Raw genomic sequence first — 24,433 nt, 5'->3', positions numbered from 1 at the left:
GTTGGAATAAATTAAGTATATATTAAGATTGATTGTATTTTGTTTTTAAACGTTTTCAAAGTGAACTTTGAGGATGTTATTCTGAGGGAGTGTTCCAGAGATCTGCAAGTCGATAAGCAGAAAAAGAGGCAACAGGATTCTTTTTGTGCATTAGTTTCCAAAGCTTAATGTCATAAATTGAAGAGTAAAATTAATGTTAAAGAAGAGCAGCTGTTTCCAATTGGTACAACAGAAATAGAATGAGGAATAGTACAAAAAGCTAAGGGCTGTCTTGCTTTTTAAATGCCCGGTTTTGTGTCTCAATTTATCAAACACTTCAGCGTGTTCTAAGTATGAACCTCTTGAGGTATCCTTTAGTATATTCTTACAACAGTTGGATACTTAAAATGGAGTAAGTAGTGTAGTGTTCTGTTTACTTACACTGAATTGCTTTTATCCTTACATAGACAAGAAATAGTCCTGAAACAACAGCTGCTGCTGCAGAAGAAGACAAAGAGACTCCATCTGCAACTGTTACGAAAAAAGTGAGTTTGTTCAAATTTAAGGGAAGATGAAGTGAATGTAAAAACAAAAAATAAAAATAAATAGGGCATGATGTCACAAATGCATTCATCTTATATAGCAGGTTGATTTTTACTGAGGAATATTTTGGCTCTGTTGAGTTCTGATGAATTCAAACTCATTTTAGCTTTAAGAAGTTAATAAATGATAACAGTATGAGATAAGTGTCTCACACTTCTTACCTTTCATTGCTTCTTTCATGTTCTTCAGGAGGATCCGTTTGATGCTGAATCTCATCCATTGCCTGATATAGTTTCTGAAACAAGCTTAGAGTTCTTCCAGTCTGACCCTTTTGTTGGCAGTAAGTACACTCTTCTCTCTAAATGCAGATTTGCAGAAATGTCTTCTGTTTGAGCACAGATTAAACTTCCAGTCTTTATGGAATAAATGTGAAAGTACTTGAGTGTCTAGAACCAATAGCATTACAAAAATACAAATGAGAGTTACAGGGTGTGTCTCTAACCTGTGTTTTTTTCCTGAGTGCCTCTTTTTTCTTTTTCATTTTTTTCCTTCTGGAGGTCTCATTTTGGTATTAAAGGTGTGGGCATACTTGTGAAACATGTGGTGTCACTGATCTAATTTGGAGCACAGAGCCACAAACAGATCATCTGAGGGTTCAGTGAGCTGTGGTGTAGGGAGCACGTGGGTGGCTGAGAGTGAATGGCTGTGGCCTACTTATGGCAAGTTAGGTACTCAAAAAAAGATAATATGGAACTGTACCATCTGTTCATCTTGTGAAAGTGCTGTGCTTTATTTTAAGAACTTGCCACTTAAGAATTCAGTTGCTCCTTTTTTTTTTTTTTTTCTAATGTTGGAAGGAGTGATCTGTCTGGATGGAGACACTTGAAGTATGGGAAGAGTTAATTTGGATTAACTGTCGAAACAGATGTATGCAGCTAAATAAGCTAAATTTATTTTGCATCACTTGGCTTTTAAAAGATTGCCAATGCAGATTTAAGCTTTAGTTCATCTTTTTCACTTAAAAATATTAAAACAACTTCAGTGATTTCATGTACGTATTGTTTCTTATTGTGTTTATATGATGAAGTAGCTCTGCTTATGGGGCATGACAGCCTTCCTTTCAGAGGAGAAAGATATGTCAATTAATCAACCTTCTGGATTTTATGTGCTCAGTTTGTTTAGAGGTAGATATCTAGAGCTGTAAGACCTTATATATGTGAAATGAAGAAGTGTACTGGTGCATATACTTGCATCTATTATAGAAATGAACACTTGATGGTTGCTATCCATCATGTCTGTGAGAATTAATAAAAGTGGAACTAAGTTTTCATCAGTAATTAGCCTGTATTACTGTGGTGTAAATACTGCACTATGTGCATCTTTACTGAGAGCAGCCAACAGAGATGCATTTTTTCAGATGGCTGTTGCTGTTTGCTTCATGCTGGTAATAAATTATGTGATGAATATTTGCTTTGTCTGTTATCAGCTCTTGTTCCACTGAAAATAATGAAACACTTCCTCTGAGTAAGGGGAAATTCTAGCTTTAGAAACTTATTTGTATCAAAAAGGCTTCAACTCAGTACACAGGCTTTATGCTTTAAAATCTACAAATCACTTTTTCCTTTAAACAGGTGATCCCTTCAAAGACGACCCTTTTGGGAAAATTGGTGAGTAACTTTGTAACTTTCTAACTTCTAATCTTTCTTCTTTTTTTCTTTTTTTTTTCTCTTCGTAAATGATTCCTAGTAGAACAGTACATGGGGGGAAAAGCATCACCACTTACAGTGTGAAAAAGATGGTAAGGACTTAAAAAGTCACTGTAGTATGGATATATAGCTGTAGCAACTGCCCACTTGTGTTAAACCTTTTCAGAGAAGCCTGTTCCCTAGGAACTTCTCTCTTGCTTTTGAAAGTATTCTTAGTGGGGATTTAAATACATGGAGGTGGTAAAAGGAAGGTCCCAAACTCAAAGGATGTTTTGTTTGCAGAGAAGTCGGACTGTACTTTTAAAGGCTCTTAATTCAGCAACTTTCTGTAGCATAAATATTGAAAAAGATGGGAAGATCTGTTGAGACTGAGTTTAAGCAATACCATTGCATTACTTGCTCAATCCTGAACAGCACTACCAGTGGCAAAAAGAAAATGGGCAGCAGGAAGGCTACAGCAAAACAGCATGGTGCACCCAGTGTCAAATAAGGAAACATCAGTTATGTTTGGGGGGTGAAGGAGAAAAAAGTATGAGAGTTCTGAAAAACATTAGTTTTCATAAAAATGCTTCTTTGTAAGGGGGCTGAGTTAAAGAATGTCTTTACATGGTTCTGCTGAAGTAATGGCACAATATAGTTTTTGTTGTGTGCAGAAAATGTTGGTTTGTCTAATATTTGAACCATGGAATTCAGATTATTCACAGATCAAGGATTTTTGAAGCATCAAATCTGTCTTAAATGTGTCGCCTTCCTAGAGAATGAAAGAAGCAATGTAACATTTCATTTTTAAAATGCTAAGTTAAATAAAGCAAATAGAATTGTTAATGAGATGTTTATTTTTTTTTAGATCCCTTTGGTGGTGATCCCTTCAAAGGCTCAGATCCTTTTGCAGCTGACTGTTTTTTCAAACAGTCCTCCACTGATCCTTTTGTGACTGCAGGCACTGATCCATTTAGTGCAGCAATCAACAGTAATAACAGCACAGTAAGCTGATAGTGTATTTTTTACTACTATATATAATTTGGACAAAATTAACCATCTGGTGCTCTTGGACCTACCTTAAAATTCAGATATTCAGAAATCATGTAGATGAAACATTTCTCACTACATGGTTCTCTTGTCTCTTCCTGTTGTATTCTAGAATTAGTCATACAGAAAATAGAAATAAAAACATTTTTAAAATATTTCAGTGTGTAGCTCTACAAATTAGAATGCTTTAGGGTTAATGAGTTAAGCTCTGTTAATAGCTGGTGGAACTTGATCTTTATTTTCTTTCAAGTTTATTAATCTCACCAGGTTCTGTTGAGACATTCCACTTTTTTTCCCTCCGAAGCTTATAGGATCAATAAGTATGTTTTGTCTTATTTAAAATCTGATGTGATAGCAAGTTCTTCTAAAAACCCAAGCTGTTTTACAGATGTGGTGTTTGTTTTTCATCGTCTTTTTAAATTTGTCACTGAAACCCAGTCATAATGTGGAAATTGTTACTGAATGGCATATTCTTTCAAATATACCTAGGCCTAACTTCTAGCAGCTGTTCATATGAAAACTGAGCAGTTACTGATCAATCTACCAGCCTACAATAAGGTAGAACTGGACACTAAGCCTTGTAGGGTGTAACTTTAATGAAAATAAGGTAATATTGAGGGCTGGTAGACACTTATTCTGAAAAGCTGAAATTATGTCTTAAGTTTGTCCTAGTCTTTTTGCAATATCCTCTCTTCAGTGGTGCTAATCATACCTCAGTTCTAGTTTTGTATGTGTATAAAATCTGCACCTATGTATTAGAAATACAGATGGACTTTAACGCATGTAGGAAGCAAGTTAAGTGGCTGTGGAGTGTGCCAGAGGTGAACCTGCAAAAATGAGATAGTGAGGAATTACTCTGCCTTACAGGGTGTCCTTTTCCTTCTGTATGATATGTGTGTTATGCAGATGTTGAGGTCACATTACCAGACCTCCAGCCTTAAAAATTGGCTTTCTATAACCTGCAGTACTTATTCTGCACACTGTCCTTCTTCAAATCACAATATTCTAGTACTTCCAATTCGTGGACTGACAATAAGAGAAGTGTGGAGATGTGGGATGCACAGTCCTTAGCAGCTGATCCTTGTGTGATCTGCATTTCTAAAGTTATGCATTTGTCAGAAATGCTTTACTGCATCTTTGTTATTGGTGTAGCAATATCTTCACAAAGAATGTCTTTTTTTTTTTTTTTTTTTTTAATTTTGATACCTGGCATAAAGATGCTAGACCAACATTATCTTAAACCTTCTAAACATAAATTGTGATGGTATTTGTAGAATGTGAATTCATCAAGCTGAAAAACAAATTTCCCACTAAAGTAATTCTTTTATTTTAGACAGAGATACCGAAGAAAAATGATCCTTTTGCCCCTGGCGGAACAACTGTTACTACATCAAATGATTCAGGTAAAAGGAGACGTGAAACTTACTATTACTTTCTTTTTCTTGTTTTTGTTCCTAGTCTTGACTGAATTTGTAATGAGGGCATTTTAAGGACTTTTCCAAATTAACATTTAACATAAGGAACAAGTTTGTAGAGAGTGTTTTTATTTAAAATAAGCAAAGAAGTCATTATCCTTAGCATGTATCACTAAAGACTGATTTTGCAAAAATGTTCATCTTCATCTAAAACTGGTGAAATATCCTGATCTAAGTGTTTGGGCTAGCTGAGTGGTTTCTACTACTTCCCATTAGGGTTGCTTTTAGGAGATTTCATGTTGCTTTCAAAGTAACATACAAGGTAGTTATGTACTGTGTAAGAGAATCTAAAATAGAACAACTGTTTGATCAAGGTTTCTGTTTGTATTGCTGTGTCCCTCTCTTATCTGAGGGTAAAGATGTTTTTGGGAGGAGTCTAATCTACTCTATTGCCAAATTGCATCAGGAAGCTCATGAATCCAAGGCATGAATCTTTGTGATATTGTACAGTAAGGAGTAAAAAACAAAAAAAACACATTGTTTTTGGAGGCAAAAGAGGGGATTATTAGTAAATGTAGAATGCTTCTTACTTTACAATAGAACAGCAGTCTTTACATGCTTTGTGGCTTGCAAGAGTTGAAGAGCACTGTTGTTACTACGGGTTGAGTTCATACAAGGTATGAAGACACTTAATTCCAGATGAGAGCTTACTGTTGGAAGTGAGCTCATTTGTATTCATAGTCATCGTATATTTGTGGCTGTACACACAAAAAATACCTGTCGGTACACAGATATATCAATAGAACCTTTTCAGGAGAATTATTATTGTTAATCAGTTGTTAATATCTAGATTTTTTGTAAAAACTCCTCAAATAGTGAGTGCCCACCTAATTATGTATTTCACATGGAAGTAGTCTATGCTTCAATATATGTAACAGCTGCTTTTTTTGTTGCAGGATCTTTCAGTGTTTCATATTTCATTTCTGTTTGCTTGATTTTTGTTTACTTAGCTACAGACCCCTTTGCCTCTCTGTTTGGAAATGAATCCTTTGGAAGTGGCTTTGCTGACTTCAGCACGATGTCAAAGGTAATGTGAAATTAGTATCACTCATAGAAAATGCATGAAACTCTGCAGTGACTTACTGTATTCTTATTTCTTATGGTTTTTTTATCGTTAGTTTTGCCAATAAAAATTTACAATGGTTAACTTTCTTGACAAAGAGGTTTTTTACAGTAAATTGTCTTGCAATTCCATTGTGAAAAACACAAAGTAAGCTTTGTATTTTCTCTGTATTTCAAATGCCTTTGAATGTATATAGCTGCACTCAACTTCTCATTGCTGTACACACTGACCCTGATTTTTCTATAATTTTCATCAATGTTTGCTTTTATTCTTCCTGGATTATGAGTTTTAAAAACAAACTTTCATTTCTAAAGATGGAAAGTATTGGTGGAATTGCACTGAAAGTGTGTATGTTGCTGTTTTCTTTCTTTCTCAAAGGCCAACAATGAGGATCCCTTTGGCTCTTCCACATCAGGCTCTGTCAAAAATGTGGTTATAACCAAAAACTCATTTGAAGAGCCACCAGCCAAAAATGAGGACGTCCCTCCTGCATTGCCCCCTAAAACTGGAACTCCCACAAGGCCCTGTCCACCACCTCCTGGTAAGAACTGATGTGAGATGCTGGTTAGCTTCTTTAACATTGGTGGTAGGGCAATAATTACAAGGGGATGGTGAAGTATACTGGACTAACAATGAATGAGTGAGAAGATATAAAACAAGTCTGCTCTTGATCTTTTTTTTTTTTTCCTCAGTTAAATTTTGCTTGACATTTGTGGCAGCATAGCTTGCTGTTTTTTCTGAGTTTTGGTTTTTTTTTTTCCCTTTTTAGGGAAAGGGGAAAAGGATTTTTAAAAATGGGACAATATAGAGTTAATATGGGTATCTGCAAGAACACAAATGGCTACAAATTAAACAGTTGCTGTTGTAATAGGCTGTGAGTATTGTTTGAAGTGAGAAGCCATTGTGTTCTACCTATTGCAAAACTTCCAGTTTTAATTCTGTCTTTAAGTAAATATTAAAACAACTCAGTGTGTATGTGGCTGGAGTAAAATAAATTAAACTAGAGTTAAGGTGACTGCCTCAGATGTTCAGATTAAATTTTTCCAGGTTGCCTTGCCAGAGGTCTGTAGTGTGAACCTAGCCAATGCAATAGCAATAAACCCAGGTTTCCTGTACTGTTCTTTGTTCAGCCATATCTGAATCATCTGGTTTGCTCCATGATACACATCAATCTTCTCCAGAAAATACTATGATTGTCATCAAAGTTAACCAAACCCTCTTCTGGTTGCATGTAGTCCATGTTACAATAGATTCTGTACTTTCAATCTTTTTTGTTCTTCATAGATTGGAAAATACATTACATTTCTAGTATTCATTTAACTTTTCATCCTTCATTTCATTCTCTTTAAAAACTTTTACTGCATCCCTTTCACTACCACACTATATGATTGAATTTTACAGTGTTCTGGAAAACTATAGCATGAAACTTGAGTAAATATTCATCTTTTCCCCTCGAAAGAGGACAACACAGAAAAAGTAATACTAAAAGTTTAACTTAAGTGCTTAATTGCAATGCTGAAGTGAGGAGATCTGTTTCATGCCTTGCAAGTAGCCTGTTTCATTACAAATAACATAATATAAAAGCAGTTGACATGACAAGCGGTGTTAATTAGAACATTCGATAGTGTTTCTTTCTATGAAGGCTCTTAAAGGAGTGTGTGTGGAATTTTGGACTTCATTATTTAGGAGTGGCTACAAGGTCGTCGTGTGCAGATTCATTTTTAGAATGCAAGCACCTAGTGGCAGAAAACCAGTACTGCTATTAATGGATGGCTGGAGAAAAAGTACCCTGTTCCTGTGGTTATCTTGATAACCATTCCCAATAAATTCTTTGCCCATCGTGAATCATAAATTGAGATATTTAAGTGTATTTGTTCTTAATGACTCTCTTGGTCTCATTCAAAACAAAGGAATGCTTTTTTGAGGAAGTGCCTGTCCTTTTAAAACTTTCTGATAATGGAAAGTGTGTGGAAGGGCTACTTGCTTGCTTCTGACATCCATTGCCTTTCCGGACACTGATGAGTGCTACCATTTCATGATTTTTGGGTGGGCTTGGCAACGTATACTTCATATTCTTACAATTATTAATCCTTCCTCTGTAAAAGGATTCTTTTTCTAGATGTCATTTGAAGCTGCTTCTCCCACAGTATTTAGGAAAATAAAAACCATGCCTTGTTTGCCAGTGATAGAACATGATCAGCGAGGGAGGACTATCATGGGAAGGTTATCTGAGAATTGTCTAAATAAATCCCCAGAGGAGCATTCCTAGAAGCCTCTAAGTCATTACTGAATTAGGATCTCTTTTGGCCTGTGAAAAACAGAAGCATACAACTACTGTAATGGTCAAACCACTTACTGAATTTGCTAGGTGAATTCAAAAAACTGCAATGAAACCTTTCCTATAAATAATAACATATGGAGAGAATGGTGGGATGAAATTTAGCTCAACTGTTCTTGGAAGGATTTGGGTTAATGTCCTCAGAGGTGTTGAAAGCTGACTGGGGTTAAGCTGAAAAAAGATCAGGTGGGGGCTCATGTCTGCTTCTGTTTCATCTGCAGCTGCTTAGGCAAGGATTAACAAAATAGTTAAGCCTGTTTGTTATAGTGTTTGTTATATGGCTTAATTGTCTTCATTTTTCTGTGAAATGGTGTGAGTTAGCATAGTGAGAGGATGCTTTTCCTTGCTGTTTTTGAAGACTTGTATTTCTGTTCTCTAAATCAAATTCTGTTACTTTGATCCAGACAAATAATAATTCCAGTAAGGCTTTTTTTATCATGGATAATTGATAAGCAGAAGAAATTACTGTGTTGATAGAATAGGGACTAAAGACTTAGGAATTCTCTTCCCGAAATATTGCTACATCAGAACATAATTGTGCTCTTGAATCATTAACATACATGTGTTCTTTTCATCTGATTACAATTTAAGAAATATTGGGCCATGCCCTCATTTTTTTAAACTGGCAACCCTTCCTCTGAAGTCATTATAATCCACTAATTTATCAAGAAGAGGTTGCATTCCAAACAGCTTTTGAATTTGTTTTTGTTTTTTTTATTAATACTATTTTTGGCATGTTATTACCTGCTATCTTAAATTCATTTTAAATTCATTTTAATCTAAGGGAAAAGACCTATCAATCAAATAGACTCTTCAGATTCCTTTAAACCGAGGGATCCATTTCAGCCTTTTCCCACCCCAGAAATTCCCAAAGAACAAGAAGCAGATCTATTCTGTGATCCATTTGCTCCCACCAGCATCGGTAAAGAGGCTGACCCCAACAATTTTGCAAACTTCAGTACTGTGAGTAAACACTTTTTACATTTGTTTCAGTATGCTGTCAGCTTTGAATCGTTCACACTGACATCTTCAGTCTAATTTAAAATATTAACACACGTCCCTTTTGCACATGGGATCTCGCTTCCACTAAACAATAGTTACATTTAGTTTACAGCTGAGGCTGCCCTAAAATAAAACAATGCAATAAATGATGAAGTTAATGTTTATGTTGCATTGCTTTTGTGAGTTTGTAATACTTTTTTCATGGAGGCCTCCTTTTAGAAGTAGGACATTTTATATATTTGTTCTAGGTATTATTCATTTTATCAAAGCACAGAGCAGACGTAAAATATCTATAGGTATAAAAGCACACTTAATTATCTAATTAAAAATACAACAAAAGACATGATTTTAATCTTCGTGTCACTGAACTGTTTAGTTATAATAGTGAAATATATGACTGAAATAGTGATAAACAGCTTCATAGTAATGTATGTTAATGAAATGTAATGTGGTGAGCTTGGAATGGCAAGTAAATTCTAGATTTATGTATGATGCAGTGAAAAGTAGTGTCTCTTTGTAACCAGAATCCATTTCATAGAAGTCGTGGTGTCCAAGCAGTAGAAGCAAATCTAAAGGTTTGTGCATGCCTATATATATAAATTTTATTTTATTTTTGAGCTTTTGCAAAGAGTAGTTTTGGAAGGCATCATTTCACTTCCCATCTTGATAGCTGTGAAATGCAATTTGCATTCACAGTAACGTGATCATACTGCTTTTTTTTTTTTGGTGGGGGGTGATAAACCATTTGCTTGATTGAAGCAAATGGAGGGTTGATAGTTTTTCAGAACTGACTTGCACTGGTTGACGTGTCTTTTTAGCATGACAGTAATGTTACTGATTGCTTTTACTGGTAGATGGTCTGAGAAGCTAGTTTGGAGGGCAGAATGTGAAATGTGGAGGGGGAAGCAAAAGTTAATTATTTTTATAAAGGAAAAAGCATTCTCTTCTAGCCGTTACTACTGAAAGAGTAACAAGTGAACTATGGAGAAAACAATCTTTTCTACTCTTAAATACTAGCTCGAAGCAGGAACTAACTGGAGTACATAGTGATAACCCTTTAAGACTTAACACTGGGATGTTCATGAGCACATGGGCTTCACCTACCTCTTAGCTTTTCTGCATGCTGAATAGAAACACATTTTGGTATTATCTTTTGTATTGAAAATAATACCATGTTTTCTGATTTAGTCATTGTATCACAGCAGTTCAGTTCATATTCTGTTCATATCAAAGTGCATTGAAAGGATCTGTTCTTTTTCTTCTCCATTTCTCCACTTATCACACTTATCTTTCTCTGTATTATCAGTAGGCTTCTAACTGTTACCTTAATATTCTGCTGCTTTTTACCTAAGTGTGTTTCATCTGCACAATTAAAGTCATTCTACAGCTAATTTTCATAGTCATTGTCATCTGGAAAAGGCATCTCTAATGAAGTACAATTAATTAGGATGTCCTGTCATGCTGGATATGGGTGTACTTGCTGTATGTTCTCACCATTCATTCAGAATTTTTATAGACTGGTTTGTTATTCAAAAATGATTTGATTTTAAATTATAGCACTTGCTGTTCCTTGTAACCTTTTATCAAAACTTAATACTGAATTTTGAAATATGGTGTATTAAATGAAAAATAGAGCAATAGGGTGGCTTCAGTGCAGTTCTTAATAGTTAAACCTTGAACTAAGCTAATAGTAATAGTTTACTGACAATAGAAAGCAAGTAATATTCAAAAACTGTAGTATGTGAAATGTTTTACTGAAACTCACTTAAACTAAGAACAGGATTAGTTATTGCATTATTAATCTGATTATTTTGTCTTTTAAAAATGCAGTATTCTACTGAGGAAGACATGATTGAATGGGCTAAGAGGGAAAGTGAGAGAGAAGAGAAAGAAAGATTGGCAAGACTAAAACAGCAAGAACAAGAAGACTTGGAACTGGCTATTGCACTCAGTAAATCTGAACTATCAGAAGCATGAAGTTTAGAATAAGATGTTGTCATATGTCAACTGTTTTGTCCCTTTTCCTGAATACCTAACCTATTTAAATGTTAATCAGAAGATTACATATATACAGAAAAATTAAGAAAGGATTTAAACTTTTGAAAGTGGTGTGTTCCTGCTAAATTCAGTCCTTTTGGTTATTTTTATTGTTTGAATAACTTAATTCTAGCATTCAATTTCTCTCAAGTTTTCAGGAAAATAAGGAACTTTTCCCAGATGTAAGCAAATCAGTTGAAAATGCAGAAAATGAGACGTTAGCTTGACTGTAATCTGTCAGCAGTTGGTAATTGAGCATAAAGTGAACACAGCAATTATTCTGCCATGGCTGATTGTCTCCCATCAAGCAGTTAGTCATTTGAAACCTCTTCTAGAAAGATTTTAGTAATGCCAGAGTTGTGGAGTGCTTTCTTTTATATGTATACATATAGATTTTTTTTTTCTTCATTGAAGATTCTGTTTGGACTTGAAATAACAATCTTCATGGAGTCTAAGTCAAAAAGAGTGTGTCTTACACAAACCTTTAATGCTTTTCTTGCATGGTCATAGGTTTTAAGACCAGTTACTTTGTTTTATAAAGCAATTAAATGGAAGATTCGTGTGCATTTGCTGTTGGCCAAGATGACTGTCAAATAACAAGGCCCCACTGCTGTTTGAGCCAGTTTTGCCTGTGAAATATGCAGATAAGCAATTGGCAAGATAACTTGCCTGTTAACTGGCAAGATAGTAAGTTGAAAATGAAATGAGATTGAGAATAGAAAGAAAACATGTTGTCTGATTTTTTTTTCATTATTTTTTTAAAGGTTGCTTTTTTCCTGTATGTGTAATTTATTGAATGCCAACAGATAGTTGCACCTTAAACTGATTTTTTTTTTTTTTTTTTTTTAATGGTCACTGAGTGGGATTGATATGATTTTAATGAGAATAACTTAATGGAAGTAACTTATTGTTCACTTTGAAAGAACTCCATTCTGGAGAATTGGTTTAATTAAAATAATTCCAAAAATAATCTTTTGCCCTATCTAAGAAAAATGGATGGCAGCAGCGTAAGCATCAAGAGATTTTTATTTCTTTTTTGCACTTTTAACTTGTGGTGTTTCTATTGAGGAATGGAAAAGGTTCAACACGCAGCACTGGGAGGAGGAGTTGAACTCAGCCATGCTTCAATACATTTAAGCTCTTCCTATTATCTGCCAATGCTGCTGTTGAAAGAGTTTGATAGTTTTCAGTTTTTCAGGAAAATGGGTAACCGGACTGGGATGTTTTTTCTTTTGCACTGGGAAATGAGCATTTAAACACCTGCTCAAAAAAGATAACTTAAATTTTTGCAAGGATTAAATAGTTAAAACTTATCTATACATCTTTGTAATGAGTGTACACTAATCTTGCAAATCATGCTTAACTGGATTACATAGTTTCTTATCTTTTGTTAAAAAATGTATACTCAGTGGACCAACACAATATTATTATGTATATATTATATATATATTCTTGCTTTCCTTTATGGAATTTAAAAGTTTTGAGTCATTTGATGTTACATTTCATGTTACTGACTCTGACTATAGTACTTTTACTCAGACTACCAACAAACCACTGCTGTGAGCTAAATGGCATTACTTATGAAGTTTTAACTTTTTTTTAAAAAAGAAACTTGTTCAGGTGGGATTAGCCTCTATTTATAGACTTCCCTTTTGTTTAAAAATTCTAACAATAGCCTGTAATTATGAAGAAATAAAGTTTAAGTACAGAAGTGTGAACTGTTTGCCTATTTTTTCAAAAGGGTGTGGAGCTGTAAAGTAACATGGACATGTAACGTGAACGTTAGAAGGTGCTCTGTTTGTAGTCTGATGGAAGCTGGTTAATTTTCCAAGAAACAAGCTGCTTGACTGGTGGGGTTAGCTGAAGTGCATATTAATCTCATTTGTCACTTCCTTCATTAGGAGTCATGGCAGTTTCACTGAGAATTCATGCTTCATCTGCCTCAGGATTTTTGCCTGCACAAGGTTTGCAATGCTCAAATGTTACATTCTTAGTATTCCTTTGTGAAGATATGTCAGCATATCATGTGCTCTCAACATAAAGCACATTTTCTTGGCTTGGTAAATCTTTAGTTTGACCCAGAGTATTCTTCTCAATATGGTGCATCACATCTTCATGTCAAGATGTGGATGTAGACTGCTTGGTCAGCAGTTCAGGAGCTCCAGCAGACTTTTATGTCTTGAGATACTTCTGTTACAGCAGTGATCAATATTAATGTACTCATCTAAGTGGCCCCAAATATTTTTTTTTTCTGGTTATCTTTTTAATGATGCATCAGTTGATTTAGACAACGTAATATTTTCATTAATTTCAGTAGATTCATACACATCCTTGAGGTTGTTTGCAACTGTCTGTGGGCAAGTTTTTTCTTTTCAAATCCTCTACCAAGTTCACATCTTGGACATACTTTTGCCTCCGACTGTGCTGCTTTCAACCTTGTCTTCCCTGCAAATTTTGAGCTGTCCATATGATTCTATCATGAAACTGAAAGTAGTTGCTGTTCATCTTGAATAATTTGATATACTTTTCTGTCTTTGTCTAATTTACTGTCTTCTGAGGTCCTGTCGTGTAAAAGTTCACTGAATTCACAGCAAACCATTGCACTTTTGATTTAAGAGATTAATGTTTAGCAGATGAATTGGCCACTTGACAGCTACATTTCCAGTGCAAAGTAACTTAATGAGAAATTGTATCGGTGGCATGTACTGGGGATTAATGTTAAATATCTGTTATCATTGCCAAGTACTGACAAAATAAAATGGCAATAAAGGTGCTTAATAAAGGACCTGACATACTGAGTTGACTTAAGTTGTCTAGAAGTCTGTCTGCTACTTTAAGCCTGGAGACATGATGTAACAAAGAATGCTAACCCTTCTGCTCAATTCTTAAACTCTGTTGTGTCCAACATCAGTATTGGACTTCCTGATTTCTTTGGTAACACACATTTCCTTGCCATCCTTTGCCACCTGACGTGCCATCTGTATGTTACTTCTTCACACAAATAGCATCCAGTTGTCAGAACCATGTTGCCTACTGTTGTTTCCCCATTAACTTGTTAATAGTTTCATTTAGCTATTGAAACTTAAAATTCTATGTTTCAGAATTAAAAATTTTTAGCAAAACTATAACTTCAGTATCGGAATGCTTTAGTTATTCTTTAGCCTGAATCTTCCAACGTGTGCATTGTGTTTTACAATATTGACAGAGCAGTATTTTTCATTGATATCATTTTTAGATAATAAAGGAGACAGAGCTAAATTATTAAAGGGTAAAATGAGAAAAGTAACTTATCTTCAAAATGTTGTCATTTCCAGTCTTCACGGAATGCTCTTGAATTTAATTGTGGTGTTTATTAGAGTGATGGTTGGGATTCCTAGGCATCCATTGTTTACCATGAGACGGAAGAAGATTTGTCTCGTGCAATTGTAAATCACAAAATGTAAAATTAAAGCAGATTGTCAGCAGTTATTAATTGAAGTGGACAGAAATCTTCCCAAATTGAAGATCCTTCCTGATGCAAGTTTGAAACTTACTTTTTGGGTAAGTAGAGTGGAATGTTAGTTACCTGTATGGGTGTTACTGAACACCTCTTGCACTAAAAGATCTTGAGCTGCTAGGATGCCTTAGATTTTGAATTGAAAATGAAAAGCATTAGCTTTTAAAGATCAGGTAGCGGATGGATGGAAAAATGCTGCGTTGTTTGGAAGTTAAGAAGTCAAGATGTTTCCAATTATGTCTTGTTGAATTATTGAATGATTTTGGACAAACCACTTTTTAATGCTAATCCTCCTCCTGTTTTCTAAATGACAGAGGGCCTGGCAGTATATTATGTAACTGCTGAAATTAAGAGCACTCTTGTACATAGTAAAAATTGCGTGCTGCTTTACTTGTGTATATTCTACAGGCAAGGAAGATGTTACATTTAACATAAGCAGCTAGTTGTACTCTAGGACTGTTCAAACTGGAAATAGATTAAGAATTCGGCCAAAAATGCTGCTCTGAGCACGATACACTTGCTTGAGGATTTAATTTGCTGGTAACGCAGGTTGAAATTCTAACCTTTATTTCAGAGGTCTGTCTCAACTGCAAGAGATCTTTTTAAGACTCTTTGCAAACTGACAGCTTTCCCGCTTTTCTGTCAGTAAAAGAATTCATTAATTAAATGCATTATTTCCATTTTTCTCTCCACCCAGCTGTCCCTGTGCACTGGAGTGAGACCCAGGACTCCTCCCCCACATTTTATACCTCAGGAACCGTGTTCAGCTAATCAGTCTTTTTTTAACCTTACACATCCACTGTTCTCTAATGTGCCCATTGTTTCATTGTGTCAACCCCGTCCTCCTGTTTGTCCTGCCACACCCTCCTCTGTGTGTGTGTTCACCTTTCCCTTTTTCCCCTGCTCATTTCCTTCCACAAACTGTTACCCCGTCAACCCGTATGCTAAGATCATAATACAACAGACGGTCACATTGTTTTCAGCATCGCATACCAGTGTGTAGCTTAAATTGTCTTAGCATTATTTGTTTTTCATTATGCTTCTGTAAATGAAGTTGTCCTTACTCTGTTCGTGCTGACCTGGGCTGTGTGCACTGCTGGGCGGCACCGCTTTGTCCAGCTGCTGTGCTGTGGGCAGGAAGGCTCCAGCTTCACACCCACGGCCATTGGAGCACGCTGACATGGCGGCCGTCCATCCAAACCTGGGCTAACGAGGAGCCGTGCTGTGCTCCTCTCAGCAGCCCTAATAGCCCTAATTCCAACCTGCTGCCAGCAGCCGTGAAAGAGCAAATTGTAAAACGTCACTTCGGAATTTCTCAAGAGTGTCTTGGCTATTAGTGTCTGGTTTTCAGTTGCGGTCTGGAAATTGCTTCACAGTCTTAACACTGAATTAAAGTTAAACGTCTTCGAGGCGGATTCCCTTCCGCCTGACAGTACCTTTGCTTACCTGCACTACTGTCCTCAATTTTTGTTAAAATTTTTGGTAAAACTGTCGATGACCTGTGAGAATTTGGGCTCGGGCCAGGCGGCACGGCGGGATGAGCCCCGCGCGGGACGCGGGAGAAGAGGCGAAGTCCCGCAGCGGACCCCGCACCTGTTCGCAGCGCCTCGCGCTCCGTCCTCGCTCCGCCCCTGGCGGGCGCTGCCGCAGCCGCTCACCTGTGTGGGCGGTCCCTCGGCGGGGCCCGGCCCGGCCCTGCCCGAACATGCGCCGAGGCTCCCGGCCGCCGCCGTTTCACACCATGCCAGGTGGCTGCGGCGGCCGCGCGCGCCGGGGAGCAGTGGGAGCGGCGGCACCGCGCGCGTCTTTTCTGCAGCCGCCGGAGCCCCGCGCGACGCCTCCATGGAGACTCCCGAGGGCAGCGGCAGGAGCGGGCGGGCCAGGTGCGGGCGGGAGACGCGGGGGGCGGCGTGGCGCGGCCGGGGCTCGCGGGGCTGCGCTGCCGGGTGGCTGAACGCCGACCGCCTGGCCGGGGGTCGGAGGGCCGGGCGAGCGACGCTTCCCTAACGCGCGGAGCCACCAAGGGCGCGGAAACCGCCGTTCTCTTTCAGGTGCTTGTTTTCCTCCCTTGTCTCGCGTAGGAGGTCTGTGTAAACGCCGTACCTGCGCTGCAGTCCTTCAGGAGCTGCGTTTGCGTCTGTCTTTGTCTCCGCCGTCGCGTTTCGGAGCGGGGCGATGCGCCTCGCCCTGCCGGCCTGCAGCCCGGCCCGCAGCCCGGCCCTTCCACGTGTGCTCCCACTGCCCGCACGGCGCACGAAGTTCTCCTGTGTGCTCATTGCGTTCTTCCCTGAGGGCCACGCCGGGTTTTACTTGTGGGACCACAACGATCATCTCGTTTCAACCCCTTGCTACGTGCACGGTCGCCGACCGCCAGACCAGGCTGCCCAGAGCCACATCCAGCCTGGCCTTGGATGCCTTCAGGGATGGGGCATCCACAACCTCCTTGGGCAACCTGTTCCAGTGCATCACCACTCTCAGTGTGAAAAAGAATTTGCAAATGCATCTGCGTGGCGTGTCGGAAAGTTCTGAACGTGCAGAAGGACGTTCACAAAGCGTCCCAAAGCGGTTTGTTGGATGCTGTTACATAGGGGTGTCTTAACAGACGGTGCTGGGAACTCCGTGCTGAGGCCTCGTTGCCTTTCCGCAGCTCCATCTGCTGGAATCGAGGGTCACGTACCAGCACCTCGAGAAAGATATTTTGCTTACTGTGCTCCGAGATGCTGGAGTTGAGATGTATTACCGATCAGGATTTTTGCTAAAAAATATTAGTATTTTCTTATTATGGCTCATGTTTTTACTTAAATCTATACTTTTACACTGAATGATTTAGGAAATGTTTCCGTAGGGCTGAACTCGTGGTTCCTGAGGTTTTGGAGATGCTTTGGGAACAGACTGAAGTTATTAGGTTGTGGTTGGAGCACAGGACGATCTAGTGGGCTGCTTGGGACTGAGAACAAACATCAGGTTTTGGGTGGGAGTGGTGGAAAATGGTCTCTCATTCTGCAGTTTTTTGCCTTTTTGTCTTTGATGCTAAAATTTCAGTTGTCTTTTGTGGGAAAACAGTAATGAGAAGGTATTTGAGTGCGAGGATGGTCATTCAGATATACCTGACTGAAATCTCACATGCGAGTCAGGCAGAGTGCAGTGCTGTGTTATTACTGTCCCACCTCTTTGGCTCTGAGTGGAATTGTCCTGAATTGGTGAAATCTGATAGCAGCTGTGTTTGATTTATACCAATCCACATTTCTTGTCAGAAAGGGAAAAAATGCCAGGAAGTTCCCAGGCTGCTCCAATTCCTAGTCCCAAATCCCTGCTTTTTTATTTTTATTTCTTAATCCTCGTGTAACTTTCTAAGTTGATTTTGCACTCTGTGAGTTGGGGAGAACAGCTGTGTCCTTCCCAAGGCAGTTGTGCCTAAGAACAAACGTTCAAAATGGCTTTAGAAGCACTGAGTGGTAAGAAGCCTTACTGTTAATACTTTTACCGTTCTCCAGTATTGATTCAATTTGCAGGTTCAAGAGAATTATCAAAGGCTTGTGCTGAAGTGCTGTGCTTCAATTTTTATTTAATTGGAGAGAACGTGGCATTGTTACTGGCCAAGATACCGTGAAGTACACTGTGCAGATAGCTTCTCAAATACTAACTCCCATTTATTGGAAGCTCTCAGGGAAAAATACTCTGAAATTTCGTGTAAAACAATAATTAAAGGCATGGTAACAGCCTCCCGTTTGTCCAAAGTATTTTGTCATTCCTGTACGTATGTTTATGAGAGCTTCAAGTACTGCTCAGCAAGGGAATTGGAACAGAAGCATGGTTTCTAAGTTGCAATAAAGCAACTGTGACTGAATAGTTCATTTTTAAAATGAGTTGCATATTTCTAATGCAAAAAAAGAAACAAAATAAATCATTGCAGCTCAGAATAAATACTGCAGGAAAATGCCTTTGGGGCTAAAATGCATACTTCATCCCTTTCGTGTTTTTCAGTACATTGAAATCAGAAAGAAGCAAGCATGAAGAAGTACAAACCAGACTGCAGACTGCTGAAGTTGGATGTGTGGGTAGCTCTGGGGTCCTCACGATACCTCTTTATTTGGGTTATTATTGGTGGGTAATGGAGAATCCAACCAGAGATTGGTTGAGATTCCCCAGCATCACTCCCTCTCTTCCCACTGGATCTTATTTCAGTAATACCACAAATCTCTAAGCTGATCTCGTGCTCCATAGAAAAATAAATGTCACTGATGCTGTCGAGCTTCTTACAATGTACATAGCAGACATGAACTTGGATTTTGCAAAATCCTTTTATTGTGTGTGCTGTAAGCTTTAATGTGCCCTGCAGTACTGCAGGATAGTGGTCTAGTGCAGCTCTTGGTCATTGCTTTTAATCTGGACAGGATTAGACCTTTACAGATGGTGAATAACTGTCAGAAGTATAGATCAGCCAGAGATAACGAAACTGAGACTTAGAGGATATGGGGAAAAGAGCAAATGGATATTGTAAGGTTGTCTGAAGAACTTAAGACTCTTTAAAAAAAAAAAAAAGAAGCATGGTATGATTCATGTCTGTTCTTCGAAGTGACAGACTAGAGCATTTGAATCAATGAAAAGGAGCTGTTAAGCATTAACGCAGAGTGATTTCTGATGAAAATTTAATCTGATTGCAATGTTGCTGCATTCTGTAATGGGTTGGGGACTTGCAGTTTGTTAGACTATATGTGTACGTACATTTATTTTATAAGCAGTCACAGCAGCAAACCACCCGCTGTGGTTTGCTCCGGAAAGGGAGTTGCAGAAAGGACACACGTATACTTTTTATTTGTCTGAACAAATCTACTTAAGTGAATTTATTGCGCTGTTTGCCTGTTCAAATACAGGATGAGAGCTGTCAGCGTAATGCAACCCAGATCCTGCTCGCTGCAAGTCAAACAGTGGTGGGACCAAGGGCAGAGCAGGATTCTGCCGACTTGCTGGACTTTGCTCCTCTCCTGGACTGCTTGGCCACATCCCCTTGTTCCGTGATGTATCACTGAAACCTAAGAGCCCAAAGCAGAGTATGTTTGCAACAAAAGCCTGTGGCACTGCTGAGACATCGGCAGCTGGGTGCTTCCAGAGCTGAGCTTGCCTCAGGAATAAAGGGGGGCTGTAAGAAGGAGGGGACAGACTCTTTGGAGAAGTCTGCTGCAAGAGGACAAAGGGGAATGGTTTCAAACTAAAAGAGATGTAGGCAGGCTGGAAGGAATACCGTTTTTACAGGAAGGGTGATGAGGCACTGGAATGGGTTGCCCATAGAGGTGGTGGGTGCCCCATCCCTGCAGACACTCACGGTCAGGCTGCGTGGAGCTCTGGACAACCATTGGAGCTGTGGGTGCCCCTCTTCATTGTGGAGGGAGTGGATTAGATGGCCTTTGAGAGTCCCTTCCAACTCTAACCAGTCTATATAAGCTGTGTCACCATCCCTGCGTGGTTTGAAGTACTGACAAAGGTCTGCTAGTTTTGGAATCGTGTTGCTTTTGTGTTTCTCTACGAAACATTTGGGCAGTATTCAAATCTTTCTGATTGCTTTGCTGTTGGTAGAAATAATGGCGTTTCTGCAGCACCTTGGGGATGTTAGACACAAGCCAGAAGCATGCTCGAGAGCAGAGAACACTGCTGTGTTACTGCTTTGGCACGTAAACCAGGAAGGGACACAGTAGAATTAATTTTCTTATGTAAACTTAATTGCTTTTGAGTTATGAAAAAGTTTCTGTATTGTCTGAAAAGTGAATGGCAACGAATTATTAACCAGAGTTGCATTCTGGTTCTCCCTTTCACGGTAATGACAGCAGTTCTTAAAAGATTGTTTCTGATCTGAACAGTTTTAAGTCTGCTGGCAAAGCAGAAAAGGGGTTCTTCTCAAGTGATGTGCTGTTTGTTTTCTTTGCATGCAGGCATATTTTTCAGCCTTGAGATCAGAACGTTTGTCACATAGCCTGGCTCTAAATGGTCATCCTTGTCTTTTGAAAGGAACCAGCAAACTCATAATGGCCAAAGGCAGTAACCACAGCCTGTCTGATCCTAACCATGCTGTGTCGGCCCTGTATCACGAGAACACAAGGCAGTCTGGTATTAATAACTTCTGTAATCAGTGGGGATCTGTTTGAGAGCGTGCAGTGGGATGGACACCCTGCATACCAGTAAGCCAGGTCATGTTTGTAAGTTGGAGGTGCTTGAAATCAGATAGGTTTTATTAAGAACCAAGTCTGTGACCTTAGAGAGATGCTGTGGGTGCTCCTCAGGTCTGTGTGTGGTTAAGGCTTTAGTACAGATACATCCAGAGCAGCTCAGTGTCTGCAGGGAGACAGCTGCATGGCTTCCTTACTGCTTCCCCGTTGGAAGAAAAGCAGCAGCTCTGGGCGTTTGACTGAATCTCTATTCAGTTCTATTTCACGCTGCATAGAGATTGTTCAAGAATTCATTATTTTAATTATTTTTTTTTTTTTTTTACTACATTGCTAGAAGGAGCTCTGGCTGAATGTAAAGGCAATGCTAATGGCCATCTTTGTGTCTGTAAGTGAGGTCTTGAGCATCACAGTGGGCTGACAAATACCTTTGCTGATAACACAAGTACCTTGAAATAGAGAAGTGTGTTGGTGCAACCCTGTCCTTTCTGCCAGTACAAGGAGAGTTTGTGCTGCCTTAAAATAGCTTGTGATCGGCATTGTCTTGTAAAAAATGAAACCTTTAGAGAGAAATCCCTTGTTACAAAGGGGCTAATGGAAGCCAAAATATCACGTTGTCCAAGCTGTTAAATATAGAATGAAATTAAGAGCAAATACTTCACGAGTACTTAACAGGAACCTTCTGAGCTGGATTTGTAGCCCTGAAGATTTGCTTTCCTTCCCTTCCATGTAGAACTTACTGTGTGCTGAGCAGCCTCTGCTGTGCTCAGAGGTGCGTTCTGGTAGAAGAGCAGCTGCACGTGTGGGCAGAGCTGCAGCCAGAACCCAGGTTGGTGTTGGCTACAGTGGCTTCTCTGTTGTTCCCCAGTAAGATAAAAGCATTGTCAGTCATTATGGAGCACAGTTGGACTGGTGCTATGCAAGCCACTGAGACAGAAGGTCATTGGCATGATTACAGAGATTTAAGGTTTGTAGGTGAAAGTTTTAGATGTACCTTTTTTTTTTTTTTAATTTTTTTTTTTTTTGCAAAGTTCTCATAAACACTGAGTTCAAAGGAGTCAGTTTTTCAACGTTTTGCAGAATACAAGACTCGAGATTCCTTTTATTAAAGAAATCGGTAAAACCAGTAAGCATATCTGCTCTGCACTCGTAGTAAGAAATCAGTCAGCATCGTGCATACAGTGAAATAAAACCTATGCAGAAACATTTTAAGCCCTATCTTCAGAAATAAATAAATAGAAATCTCCTTCCCCCTTTTGACTGTGAAAACCATTTTATGATTCTCGTGCTTCTGAGCAGGCTTAACTTTTCATTAATATTCAGGAATTTAATTTTGCTTAGCGTGCTTATGTAATTTGTTCTGTGTTGCTGTTAGCATAAAGAGGATCTGATGTTTAAGCAAAAAAAGCATTGCTTGGATGCCCTGAGTCATTGTCCTGATGGGACGCAGTGGGGTCAGGAGCTCAGGTCTCACATTGAGCCACAGGATGTGCTGGCCTTTGTGAAACACCCCAGCGGTGGTCCTTAGAGCAGAGAACGACGGTTTCATAAATAATCAAACCACAGTGAGAACCATGTGGTTGTCCTCACAAGACCTGCAGCCAAAAAATCAAGAAATAGAAAGAAGCTTCTAAAACCAAGGGGAAGAGAGCCTAAACTTGGAAATATTCCTGATCTCAGTTTTGTTTTCTTTAGTTGAAAGAAAACGTGGGGGAAGAGAGGTTGTCTGAGCTGTAATTGTTACCAGACAAGTGGTGCTCAAAGGAAAGCTGCCAGCTGAAGTCTTGGAGAACTTGGCAGGAGCAGCACAGCCCTGAACGCACGCAGCTTTGAAGGCTGATTTTGGAAGTACTGTACCAGTTAGACATGGGTAAACTAGTGAAATGATGAACTGTCTTTCCAGAGTAGCTCATTATCACAGCACAGAAGCACCTGGGTTAATTGTAAGTTGTAATTAGTAATTACTTCCAACTGGGGAAAAAAGGATAATGTCTTATCTCGGGCTGCAGCCCAGGTACATGCTGCTGTTAGGAACTTGTAATGCAGTCATTACAGGGGCAGCCTGTGGCTCTGTTAGAGTAATTTTTATAGCAGGCGCAGCACAGGCTTTTCCTGTACAGGATGTCATAAAAACAGCAAGAGATTTCATCAGGTATGTTAATGTCTTCCGAGTATCTTTCTTATCATTTTTGGGTACTTCTCCAGCAGCTGATATCTTTGTTGTTGATACTGCTTTGTGTAACCTAACCAACAGGACCACGCACAGGAGAAAACTTTTATCATTACATGATGTGCTCTTGGCAAAAATTAGTTCTTAATTGATCGGCTTCTGCAGTGCAGCTGCCTGGGTGATGGGCTGTAGCTCTTGGTGATCCCAGCTGCTGCCCTTACAGGGGCAGTGGTGCCAATAAGCCAGCAGAGCAGTTTGGGAGTGTGCACTGTTTTGTTTTGGCCACAGCCAGATCAGCTCACCCCACTGATTCATTCAGTTGTTAGCACTCACCTGTGTTTCCCTTTGCATGAGGTTAAAGAGGTTTGTACAAAGACCATATCATCTCTCAACCTCCCAGGGCCCTGGGGATCATGCCATAGTTGGGTGGTGGGTTCGGTTCTGGGCTGTGTGGTTATTGATGGGATGAAGTGCTCTCACCTGTCTGCTTCTCACTCTGATAGCAATTAGTGCCTCAATTCTCTGCATTTCAGCTGGCCTTGTTTGACTCCCAGTTCCGGTTTGTAGGCTTCTGATGCTGCTGTGCGTTTGGGTCTGTAATTAGCTGGGCATTTGACTTCTACCTTGGTGCTGAATGAAGTTGCTGGTGCAGTACTAACTTCAGGCAGGTCTGTAGCTACTGTGCCAGCACCTCCCAGGTCAGTAGTAGCAGTGCTCTGTGCCTGGCTCCCAGGCGCTCACCGTGACGTGCTGTGCCTGCAGCAGCGATGCTCACGCTGTCCCTGGCTGTGCTGGGGCTGCAGGCAGCGCCTGGGCTCGCTGCTCCGGGCACATATGGCCGTGTCGGGGCACACCGCAGTGCTGGCAGAAAGGTAAGGGGCAGGGCATGGTGTTTTCCATGTGGATTAGAGGCTGTTCTGATCTTACAGCCGAAAGCAGGAGGGAATCTGCAGCCTGCTGAAGCATGACTAATCACTTTGATACAGCGTTCAGCGTTTCTAGTTTCAGGTCTGTCTTTTTGTCCTGTTGTTTGTAGCAGTGAGTGATCATTTGTGGCATTTATGTAAGGTGTGTTGCCTTAGATCAGGTTGTAAGTCCTTTACTTGGGAGCTACGTGAAATCTCTGGTTTCCTTGGAGCATTAGGGTAGTGTGCAGCTGATGTTATTGCTGCTGCTGAGGGTGGCAGTGTGCTAATAATTCTTATTCCTGAGAAGATGCCAACTAATTAATATATTCTATTTGTGCCTTGAACTTAAATGTATTTTTTAAATATACGTATTATCTTTATGTTTTAAAAGGAGTATTTTGAACAGGTTTATTTGTATTGAATGGGTTTTGGTTTATAATTGTCCTGCATGGAGATAAACAGAACAAAGTAAAACCAGATCAAATGTTACTAGTCCAAATATTTCACAGCAGGAGAAAAGTGTGTTTTA

At 39.3% G+C, this 24,433-nt stretch overlaps 2 protein-coding genes across 11 annotated transcripts in view; both read left to right on the top strand.

Annotated features, from left to right (window-relative positions):
• Positions 1-12,890, top strand: part of EPS15 (epidermal growth factor receptor pathway substrate 15) — a 42,757-nt gene extending 29,867 nt beyond the window's left edge. The window contains exons 17-26 of one of the 7 annotated variants that reach the window (XM_085231262.1): positions 447-524; positions 772-862; positions 2,154-2,189; positions 3,076-3,212; positions 4,591-4,660; positions 5,683-5,759; positions 6,174-6,336; positions 8,996-9,096; positions 9,660-9,710; positions 10,966-12,890. In XM_085231262.1, coding sequence (XP_085087388.1) covers positions 447-524; positions 772-862; positions 2,154-2,189; positions 3,076-3,212; positions 4,591-4,660; positions 5,683-5,759; positions 6,174-6,336; positions 8,996-9,096; positions 9,660-9,710; positions 10,966-11,112 — 951 coding nt within the window. In that variant the 3' untranslated portion in view covers positions 11,113-12,890. Of the gene's footprint in view, positions 1-446; positions 525-771; positions 863-2,153; positions 2,190-3,075; positions 3,213-4,590; positions 4,661-5,682; positions 5,760-6,173; positions 6,337-8,917; positions 9,097-9,659; positions 9,711-10,965 lie in introns of all 7 variants that reach the window. The other 6 variants (XM_085231260.1, XM_085231265.1, XM_085231264.1 and 3 more) reach the window with 6 other exon arrangements.
• A 3,451-nt stretch (positions 12,891-16,341) lies between these two features.
• TTC39A (tetratricopeptide repeat domain 39A) overlaps positions 16,342-24,433 on the top strand; it is a 49,412-nt gene continuing 41,320 nt past the window's right edge. The window contains exon 1 of one of the 4 annotated variants that reach the window (XM_085231267.1): positions 16,342-16,551. In XM_085231267.1, the coding sequence (XP_085087393.1) occupies positions 16,511-16,551 (41 nt within the window). In that variant the 5' untranslated portion in view covers positions 16,342-16,510. Of the gene's footprint in view, positions 16,552-22,799; positions 22,979-23,760; positions 23,869-23,945; positions 24,005-24,433 lie in introns of those variants that run through there. The other 3 variants (XM_085231268.1, XM_085231271.1, XM_085231269.1) reach the window with 3 other exon arrangements.

This window comes from Meleagris gallopavo, chromosome 10 (genome assembly GCF_905368555.1).
Source record: "Meleagris gallopavo chromosome 10, MGAL_WU_HG_1.1, whole genome shotgun sequence".
Lineage (NCBI taxonomy): Eukaryota > Metazoa > Chordata > Aves > Galliformes > Phasianidae > Meleagris > Meleagris gallopavo.
This window is presented reverse-complemented; position numbering and strand designations above follow the sequence as displayed.